Source organism: Mizuhopecten yessoensis, unplaced genomic scaffold (assembly GCF_002113885.1).
Source record: "Mizuhopecten yessoensis strain PY_sf001 unplaced genomic scaffold, ASM211388v2 scaffold11007, whole genome shotgun sequence".
Lineage (NCBI taxonomy): Eukaryota > Metazoa > Mollusca > Bivalvia > Pectinida > Pectinidae > Mizuhopecten > Mizuhopecten yessoensis.
Genome location: NW_018408832.1, coordinates 260315 through 271956, shown reverse-complemented (window position 1 = coordinate 271956; position 11642 = coordinate 260315). Strand labels below are relative to the sequence as shown.

Genomic DNA, 11642 nt, shown 5'->3' with positions numbered 1-11642 from the left:
TTTAAATAGAAAAGACGGGGACCATGTGATCGGTCATATGAAATAAACGTTGTATTACATATATATTCGTTACATTTGGTGTTATTACATGTAAGTTTGAGCTTGTTATCTACAACGTTCCTGACACCTCAAGATCATTCAGACAAACTCTGAATGTAATAAACAAATGACTTACATACAATAGCGGGCTTGTTGATCCCTAAAACACACGATAGCGGGTATACTATAAAAACATTGTTTCTATGGACGTTATCAGTGACATGCACAGCGAGTAATAGAACTTCCGTGTGAAAAGGTGGTACGGTGTTTCCGGGGTAAAATAGCACTCAGGTAGCTAGAGGAGCATGATGGAATTCGTCAAATAACAAATGTGTGGACTTTTAACAGCTCTCATCCTGTTCTGTTTTGGACCTTTCCATGTTTACTCTTCAAGTAAGTACGTATGCAATTATGGAAACTTGGAACATTAATATCTTTCCACGATAAAACATACTGGCAAAAAAAAACCACGTATTTCACAATAGTTTGCCCTTCTCAACAGTTTCCACTCCTAATAGGCAACGACACAGCATCTATTCCCAATCGGAAACATACCAGCTTCCACTTTTACTCGTAACTTACAAGATTCCACACCTTATCATTAATGTACCAACTTACACCTCCCATCAGTAACATACAAGATTTAACTTCCCATCAATAACATACCAGATTCAACTTCCCATCAGTAAAATACCAATTTATATTTCCCATCAGTCGCATACCAATTAACACTTTTCATCAGTCAAATACAAATTTACATTTTCCATCAGTAAAATACCAATTTATACCTCCCATTAGTAGGATACTGCATTCCAATCCTCATCAGTAAAATACCCACTTCCACTCCCCATCAGTAGCATACCGCCTCCACCACCTTGTCATTAACATACAGCCTACCAATCCTCATCAGTAACATACCGTCTTCCACTCCTGATCAGTAACATACCGCCTTCAACTCCTCTTAAGTTAAAAATACTGCCTTCTACTCCCCATCACTAGATAATTCTGTAACTGGTCCAAATCAAAATGTACTATCTTCCACTTCTCATCAGTAAAACCCTACCATCTTCAAATTATAATCAGTAAAATGTACCATCTTCCGCTCCTCATCAGGAAAACATAGCGCCTTCTACTCCCAATTCTTTATGCATGTCATTTCCACTCCTCATCAGTACCATACCTTCTTCCACTCCTCATCAGTAACATACAACCTTCCGCTCTTAATAAGTAACATACCACCTTTCACTCCTCATCACTCACATACCGCCTTTTACTCCATTCCTAATTATTAACAAACTGCCTTTCCTTCCGCATCAGTAGCATACCGCCTTCATCTCATAAGTAACATACCGCCTTCCACTCCTTATCAGTAACGTACCGCCTTTTACTCCTTTTCAGTGAAAACCGCGGTCCACTCCTAATCAGTAACATACTGCCTTACCTTCCTCATCAGTATCTTACCGCCTTCCACTCCTTATCAGTAACATTCCGCCTTCCACTCTTTATCAGTAACATACCGCACTACTCATCAGTAACATACAACCGTCCACTCCCCATCGGTAACATACCACCTTCCCTTTCTCGTCAGTAACTTACCGCCTTCCAGTCCTCATCAATAACATACCGCCTTCCAGTCCTCTTCAATAACATACCGCCTTCCACTCCTCACCAGTAACATACCGCCTTCCAGTCCTCATCAGTAACATACCGCCTTCCACTACTCATCAGTAACATACCGCCTTCCACTCCTCACCAGTAACATACCGCCTTCCAGTCCTCATCAGTAACATACCGCCTTCCACTACTCATCAGTAACATACCGCCTTCCACTCCTCACCAGTAACATACCGCCTTCCACTCCTCACCAGTAACATCCCGCCTTCCCCTCCTCACCAGTAACATACCGCCTTCCAGTCCTCATCAGTACCATACCGCCTTCCACTACTCATCAGTAACATACCGCCTTCCACTCCTCATCAGTAACATACCGCCTTCCACTCCTCACCAGTAACATCCCGCCTTCCCCTCCTCACCAGTAACATACCGCCTTTCACTCCTCACCATTAACATACCGCCTTCCACTCCTCATCAGTAACATACCGCCTTCCACTCCTCACCAGTAACACACCGCCTTTCACTCCTCACCAGTAACATACCGCCTTCCACTCCTCATCAGTAACAAACCGCCTTCCACTCTTTATCAGTAACATACCGCACTACTCATCAGTAACATACAACCGTCCACTCCCCATCGGTAACATACCCCCTTCCCTTTCTCGTCAGTAACTTACCGCCTTCCAGTCCTCATCAATAAAATACCGCCTTCCAGTCCTCATCAATAACATACCGCCTTTCACTCCTCACCAGTAACATACCACCTTCCACTACTCACCAGTAACATACCGCCTTCCACTCCTCACCAGTAAGATACCGCCTTCCACTCCTCACCAGTAACATTCCGCCTTCCACTCTTTATCAGTAACATACCGCACTACTCATCAGTAACATACAAGCGTCCACTCCCCATCGGTAACATACCACCTTCCCTTTCTCGCCAGTAACTTACCGCCTTCCAGTCCTCATCAATAACATACCGCCTTCCAGTCCTCATCAATAACATACCGCCTTCCACTCCTCACCAGTAACATACCGCCTTCCACTCCTCACCAGTAACATACCGCCTTCCACTCCTCACCAGTAACATACCGCCTTCCACTCCTCACCAGTAACATATCGCCTTCCACTTCTCACCAGTAACATACCGCCTTCCACTACTCACCAGTAACATACCGCCTTCCCCTCCTCATCAATAACATACCGCCTTCAAGTCCTCATCAATAACATACCGCCTTCAAGTCCTCATCAATAACATACCGCCTTCAAGTCCTCATCAATAACATACCGCCTTCCACTCCTCTCCAGTAACATACCGCATTCCACTCCTCACCAGTAACATATCGCCTTTCACTCCTCACCAGTAACAAACCCCCTTCCACGCCTCATCAGTAACTTACCGCCTTTCACTCCTCCCCAGTAACATACCGCCTTCCCCTCCTCATCAATAACATACCGCCTTTCCCTTCTCACCAGTAACATACCGCCTTCCCCTCCTCCCCAGTAACATCCCGCCTTCCACTCCTCATCAATAACATACCGCCTTCCAGTCCTCATCAATAACATACCGCCTTCCACTCCTCTCCAGTAACATACCGCCTTCCACTACTCCCCAGTAACATACCGCCTTCCCCTCCTCATCAATAACATACCGCCTTCCACTCCTCCCCAGTAACATACCCCATTCCACTACTCACCAGTAACATACAGCCTTCCACTACTCACCAGTAACATACCGCCTTCCCCTCCTCCCCAGTAACATCCCGCCTTCCACTCCCCACCAGTAACAACCGCCTTCCACTCCTCACCAGTAACAACCGCCTTCCCCTCCTCACCAGTAACATACCGCCTTTCGCTCCTCACCAGTAACATACCGCCTTCCACTCCTCATCAATAACATACCGCCTTTTACTCTTCGTCAGTGAATACCGCGTCCCACTCCTTATCAGAAACATACCGCCTGCTACTCCTCGTCAGTAAAATGAACTATCGTCCAACCCTCATTAATGATACCCAATCTTCAACTCCTCATCAGTTACATACCCATTTCAATTCTTCATCAGTAACTTACCGCCTTCCACTCCTCATTAGTATCATACCGCACTCAAGTACTCATCAGTAACATACAGCCTTCCACTCTTCATTAGTTACATACCGCCTTCCACTCCTCATTAGTAACATACCGCACTCCAATACTCATCAGTAACATACAACCTTCCACTCCCAATCAGTAACATACCGCCTTCTTTTCCTCGTCAGTAAATTACCGCCTTCCCTTCCTCGTCAGTAACTAACCGCCTTCCACTCTTCATTAGTTACATACCGCCTTTCCTTCCTCATCAGTAACATACTTCCTTCCCTTCCTCATCAGTAACATACCGCCTTCCACTACTCATCAGTAACAAACCGTGTTCCACCCTAAATAAGTAACATACAGCTTTCCACTCCCCATCAGTAACTTACCGTCTTCTTCTACTCATTAATAGCATACCGCCTTCCACTCCTCATAAGTAACATACGATCGCCTACTCCTTATAAGTAATGTACCCTGTTCTATCCTACATCAGTAACATGCCGCCCTTTTACTCTTCATCAGTAACTTACCGCCTTCCACTTCTCATAAGTAACATACCACATTCCATTCCTCATCAGTATCACATGTAACATACCACTTTTTTTACTCCTCATAAGTAACATACTGCCTTTTAATTCTCATCAGTAACAAACTGCTTTCCACTCCGTATCAGTCAGATACTGCGTTGCATTCCTTATCAGTAACATACCGCCTTTTACTCCACATCAGCAACATACCATCTTCCAATCCCCATCAGTTACATACCGCCCTTCAATGTTCCATCTTCCAATACTAAAAGTGACATACCGCCTTCCACTCCCCATCAGAAACATACCGCCTTCCACTCCCCATCAGTAACATACCGCCTTTTACTCCCCATCAGTAACATACCGCCTTTTACTCCTCATCAGTGAATATTGCCTCCCACTCCTTATCAGTATCATACCGCCTGCCACTCCTCATAAGTATAATGACCTGTCTTCAACTCCTCATCAGTAACATACCATCTTCCACTTCTTATCAGTAACATACCACCTTCCTTTCCGCATCAGTAACATACCGCCTTACCTTCCTCATCAATAACTTACCGCCTTTCACTACTAATTTATAACTTACCGCCTTCCACGTTTCACCAGTAAGATACCACCTTCCACTCTTCATCAGTAAGATACCACCTTCCACTCATCATAGGTAACAACCCTTCATCAGTAACATACCGCCTTCCCTTCCTCATCAGTAACTTACCGCCTTTCACTCCTCACCAGTAACAAACCACCTTCCACTCCTCATCAGTAACTTACCGCCTTTCACTACTCATCTATAACTTACCGCCTTTCACTCCTCACCAGTAACATACCGCCTTCCACTCCTCATAAGTAAGATACCACCTTCCACTCCTCATCAGTAACAAACCACCTTCCACTCCTCATCAGTAAGATACCACCTTTCACACCTTATAAGTAACGTACCATTTCCCCACTTCTCATCAGTAACACACCGCCTTTTATTCCCCATCAGTAAAACATGCAATCTTTCACTCCTCATTAGTAACACAAACTATCTTCGACTCATCATCAGTAACATTCCATACCCCACCTGTCATCAGTTATATACCGTCTTTTACTACTCATTTATAACATACCATGCTATCTTCCTCTCTTCATCAGTAATACATCCGTGCACTACTCATCAGTTACATTCGATCTTCCACTCTTCATCAGTAATAGTTCGCCTTTTACTCCCCATCAGTAAAAAAAACTAATTTCAATTTCTCATCAGTAACAAACCACCTTTTACTCCCTATCGGTAAAATATGCAATCTACCACTCTTCATCAGTAAAACACAATGCCTTTCACTCAGTAAAATGAACTAGCTTTCACGTTTCAGCAGTAACAAACACACCAGCTTCCATTCCAATCAGTTTCATATCAGGCTGCATTCCTCATCAGTAACATTATCTGTGATTCAGGAGGGTAAATGCTGTTAGCAAAACACTTCACATCAAAATCAATGATGTGAAAATGCACCAATACTACATATGCAATAGAGACGTCATAGTTTGTTATTCTGTCAATGATGCAGGGTATCCGGTCTTTATGCTTTACCATATGTAGTTCCATACTTTCATCGTGTTAAACAAGCCAGCAAATGATGAGTTGAACGCATACATTGTTTAAACAGATAGATTAAGGTTGTGTTCTTATTCTAATTAGGATGTTCTGTCGGTCGATTTGGAGACGATTGCGGCTTCACCTGTCATTGTGCGAACAGGGGTTGTGACCCCGACACGGGCCAGTGTGACGTGGCGGGGTGTCAGACTGGCTGGAAAGGACCATGCTGTTATGTAGCATCAAGTAAGACAGCTTATTAAAGTATTAGTTGTGACGGCTATTTATGGTTGTAACTTTGAATGTGAGAAAATCCAAAAAATATCGTTCAATATGTTTAAAGGAAACAAAGGCTTGACTGAGGTTAACAATAGCATTCAATCGGTTAAATACACAAGGTAAGTAATCAGATGAAACTGTCTTTTCCTCCATATTGGATGTTTTTTTAATTGAACTTATATATTTTTTATTCTATATGTACAGTCGAAGTATTATACATATAGTTATATACATTTTCACACGTGGGAAATGCAGTGAAGATATACGAAATATTGTATCGTCACAGGTGATGACATCACGGAAAGTATCGACCATTGAGAAGGGTATTTTCTATTCACTTCATTAAAACCCGTAGATTTTCAGTTCGAGATGCAAATGAAGCGACTGTACTAGACATATACAATTAGGTATTTACGTGCATACACAACTGATATCAGTTTTGTGTGGTAGTATTTCCTCCAAATACAATATGTAGCAGCAAACGTGATAATTACGTTGAGTAATCTTTTCAAAAAACTGTAGCAAACAGACCTATTGACGTTAGTAGGTAAAAAATAACATGTTAAATCATCTTGTTCACTTTTAATATTGCCAAAAGAAAACAAATCGTATTGTGAATGGGAAATAACAGACATATTATGTGTATATTTGGTGCATACACCGGAACGGAAGATATTAACATTGTATATAACGAATTGTATTTTTAATAATCAGAATATTTGTTCAAAAATTGATTTTTGCTGCTTTGTTGACAAGTTAACTGAAATCTACAAATTCGATGGTGTGTTTTACAAAATCACACCCAACATACACATGCCTTGACAAATAGGTTTAATTGTATTTCAACCGTTAACCTATTTTGTACATTTCCCCATGTAAGACATGTTTCATTGATAATCCGTTAAGACAATTTCAACACATCTGTTTTTTCGATATGTGTATATGTTACAACCTTATATTACCTTTTCAATATCAAAATAGGAACAGTTGGCATTTTAAAATTTAGATTTATTCATTATTAACAAAACCAGGCGACTTGGCTTATCATCGAGCAGTCAACCAAAGTTCTGTAAACAGTAATCATCAGTGGGACGCTAACGAAGCGGTAAACGGTTATCCTGGGCAGGACAGCTATTCCCATACATATCCCAACGCATGGAGGGAAGCATGGTGGATGGTTGATCTGGGACAGGCACACAGGATTAACACCATAAATATAGTCTTCAAGCATCAACGTAAGTATCAAAAATCGTTTCATAGACCAATGATCTGTTGGCTGGTTACAGCTTCGGGGTTATAAATTAAATGATAATAACACAAAGCATACATGTCTCCAATTTCAATGCATTTGCTTATACGTAGCTATAAAACACCTATTACAATATAAGAAATATGGATGCAATGGAATTAACCATCGGAAAATGTGATGTTGTTAACAATATAGAACTGTATCGGTTGAAGGTTATTATTTTAATTTGAAATACACGATGTGGCTAACTCGATTCGAAGGCAATTTGGAAAGTACATATGCTATCTTATATATAAGTAAGGATAGAACATCAATTCTGCTACTTGGATCATACAACATGTTGGCGATTGACGTTCAACTTTGATTCTTTGTAACAACATGACGTGTTATTTATTAAACCAACTGCAGTCTTAACATACTGCGTTTTGCTATGGTGTCAAGTACATCGGAATACTACGCATAAGTGATCAAGTTGATGGCCGTTATATTTAAATACCGTCATTTACATTATGTTATGTAATTTGAATTATTCAGTTAAAAAAAAGGGGGAAAGGAGTGTTGGCCTGTGATATATATTTGTACAGCAATAGAGGAAAGGTGGCTATAACACTTCATTTTGTTATAATTTTACATCTTCACGCCACAACATATAATTTATTCACTTGTATTTCATTCAAACCGAGCAAAATCGGTTTAACAAATGTTCATTATCTTTTCTGGTAATACAGAGTTTGTGATTCAAAGCAGCAATTATACTTTTTAATTTCTTCTTGAAAACCAATTTGATTTCATCTTTTTTAGACAAGTTCATAGTCAGTGGATATTATCTGTACGTGTCTTTGAGTAGTCCAGTTCGTCAACCATATAAAGGGCCCCCTAATGGTTCACATCTATGTTACCATGACGACACGACGACACCTGATGGTCTTCCATCGTATCGTCAGTCTCGTCAGTGTTCTGTAACTGGGCGGTACGTCATTGTGTACAACAACCGCTCGTCGTCACTTGTTAATTCCCCATCACATTACTCACCAGAAGACGCTGTGGTGGAGTTATGTGACGTTCAAGTGTTTAGTAAGTTTGTTTATGACATCATTGGTATTTAGTTTTAGTTGGAATTTTCAAATTACTGAATTATAAAATTATAATTACATATCTCTCTTATACTTACATGTACATTTAATGCATGCTTATTGTTATTTGCTACAGTAAATGTTACCAAGTCTACATTATTCTCTTAACCCTGTGATTATATGACTGAACTGTCCAGTGTAAAAACGGGTCGTTAGATGTAAGACATATCTTCCTCTTACCATAGACAGGTGTATTAATACATTTCCTTCTAGTGAGAACTCGTTTGTTTTATCCTAGGTTTGTGACGAAGGGATTCCCCAGTAAAGACAATTGTATGACAATTCACTGAAACAATGCATTAACGTCGCACCAACAATGCATTGAGTCAGTAACTTCACACTGCATTATGAATATGACAGGATGAACAGGGTAAGAGAAAAAGAATCATTCATCCCATTGAAGTGAATCGGGGAATCTAAACTCTCGTGGGAAGATTCGTAGGTAAGACTGGGAATCTCAACCCAAGGGGTAAGCCTCATGTTTTAAACTTAAGAATCTCTCCCTTCGGGTTTAGATGAATATAATCTTTCTCCTCCTTGAGGGTGAGATAAGGTTTCCTAACTTGCTAAATGCGAGGATTGCTCCAAGTGTTTGGCAACTTAAGAATCTTTTCCTGAGGTTTGAGATTCACATTCTCACACAAAAGAGGTGAAGGATTCTTTTTGTCTTACCCTGTTTACTCTATCTTATACATAATGCATGGTTGACGTGACGTCATACAATTGTTATAAATGAGGAATACCCTCTCAATCCTATGGTGAGACAAGGATATCTCACATTGGGAAAAAGTGTGGATACGAATGTCCATGGTAGGAGAATAATATAATCTCTTACTCCCCTGGGTGAAAGACAGAAAATCTCGACTCAATATGGAAGATTCTTAAGTTGCCATAAACGAGGCTCGCCGAGCGCTTGGCAACTTAAGAATCTTTCATCGAGAGTTGAGATTCCCCATCTCACCTCAAAGGGATGAATGATTCGTTTTCACTAACCCTGTTGACTCTGTCATATTCATAATAAAATGTTGACGCTACGGTAGCAGTATACAGTAGAGGGTTGTGGCCATGGGTGATATTTTTGTTAAATGGCTAACCCCTGTATTATGACATGTAAAAAATAAATGAAAATAAAACTGTACTAAAATTGGTATAAGCATGATGAATTGGACTATGTTGGCTTCACATTTCTAAAAACAAAACTAAATGTATTTGGTTAGAGAATAAAATTTTGGCCATTTTCCGAAACAGTGTCTATACATGAAAAACTAGCTTTTCAGGAAGTAAAATTGTGAACACAGCACATGAGGCAAAATTGCTAAAATACCACCGGAACGACCTATGCTGGAACACGGATAATTCTGTAACCAAGTATGTGATCTTTGATTTTAGACAGAACTTAGGAACAAAAAAACTAGTTGTGGCGGTCAAATTTTGGGTCAAAAATTGTGATTTTTGGCATTTTCTCGTAATTTTTGATGTGGTAACCATGGTTTTCACACAAGTGACATATACACGACTTTTTTCAGTCGTCGCCCGTAGTAATTATTATACTCGCTAGGTGCCGCTAACATCGTGCCGCCATTACAGAAGTGATCATACTCATAAAGGCGGGCAATTCGAAAAGCAAAACAAGGTAGCATTGATATTTCTGTAAAATTCACTGGAACTTCACTGAATTTATAATCACATGCGTAAAGTTGATAATGATAAATTCAATGATAGAGGCTGTTGCAAAATCCATCACATCAAAGGATGTTAAATCAAACGAGTGGATCGATGACATGCGCGAGTGGCCAGAGATCGAGTATGGCGATATTTACAACTATTTAGTTTTGAGTCGATCATGTGACGGAGAAGAGATGAGGAATTTCAAGTCTATGGACAGTTTCAACTACTTTAAGAGTGGTGCTGTTGATAAGATTTTACACCATGTTACTGTTGACGGCATTGTTATGAAATGTAATGTACGACCATCACAGAGAATGAACAATGAGTACCACCATCCGTGGATTGTTTGCGACAGTAACGGTACAATCAACACAGGGGGCTGTTCGTGTATGGCAGGTGTAAGTAAGACTTGTAGTCATGTAGGTGCGTTGTTGTGGAAAGTGGAATATGCTGTCAAAACAGGACTTACTGGTAAGAGTTGCACAGATGTTCAGGCTAAGTGGAATAAAGGAACGACAAAGAACATTGAGCCAGGTCCTGTTGCAGACATGGATTTCTCCAAACCAAAACGCAATAAGACGGACGAAGATGACATCGACCAGGAATTAAACTATACTCCTTCTTCTTTTCAAACCTTCTCAAGTCATTCAGAGTTTCAAAAGTTTATTGATAGTTCAACATTAATGCCTTTATTTTACATCAAGGATTCACTTATCAACAAATCTGCAAGTGCTGACATCACCAATACTTCAATATGTGCTTCACTTCTCCATTCTGACCATGATGTTGATTTATCCTGTGAAAAGTGTGCACAGTTTTACAACAAATATGTGAAGCTCACACCTCATCAGATATCATCTGTGACACACAACACTGTTTCTCAATCCCAATCCGAGCTGTGGCATGATAGCAGAAAACTGAGAATTACTGGCAGTTCATCACATAAGGTACCAATTCGGGAAACAACAAATCCAGACAGTTTCATAAGAGAACATGTTTATCCTACCTTTAGAGGCAATATTTACACTAGGCACGGACAGGACGGAGAGGTTAAAGCTAAACAGCAGCTGAGGAATGATGGGGACATCATATCAGATGTAGGAACAGTTATATCCCAAAGTGAACCATGGCTCAGTGTATCGCCCGATGGAATTATCCAAACTCCTTGTGACCACTTGTTGGAAATCAAATGTCCATTTCTTAAAGATATGTCTTTAGACACTTTGTTAACTTCTGGAAAGTATGATATTGTTAAAGAAGCCGATATGTATGTGTTAAAACCAAATGGACCCAGGGGCTATTACCTCCAAGTACAGTTAACAATGTATGTAACTGGATTGAAACTTTGTAAATTTATTGTGTGGTCAACTTCAGATTATGTAACTGTAAATGTGACATATGATCCTGATTTCTGTAAAAGATCTATTGCAAGACTAAAGAACTTTTATTTCACTAAATTCTTGCCTAGAATTGTTGA

The 11642-nt window shown here is 40.3% G+C and overlaps 1 protein-coding gene across 1 annotated transcript in view; it reads left to right on the top strand.

Moving 5' to 3' along the window:
- The first annotated feature begins 322 nt into the window (after window positions 1-322).
- Window positions 323-11642, top strand: part of LOC110464526 (multiple epidermal growth factor-like domains protein 6) — an 18671-nt gene continuing 7351 nt past the window's right edge. The window contains exons 1-4 of the mRNA XM_021519776.1: window positions 323-432; window positions 5942-6082; window positions 7147-7350; window positions 8166-8438. Of these exons, the coding sequence (XP_021375451.1) occupies window positions 369-432; window positions 5942-6082; window positions 7147-7350; window positions 8166-8438 (682 nt within the window). The 5' untranslated portion in view covers window positions 323-368. The remainder of the gene's footprint in view (window positions 433-5941; window positions 6083-7146; window positions 7351-8165; window positions 8439-11642) is intronic.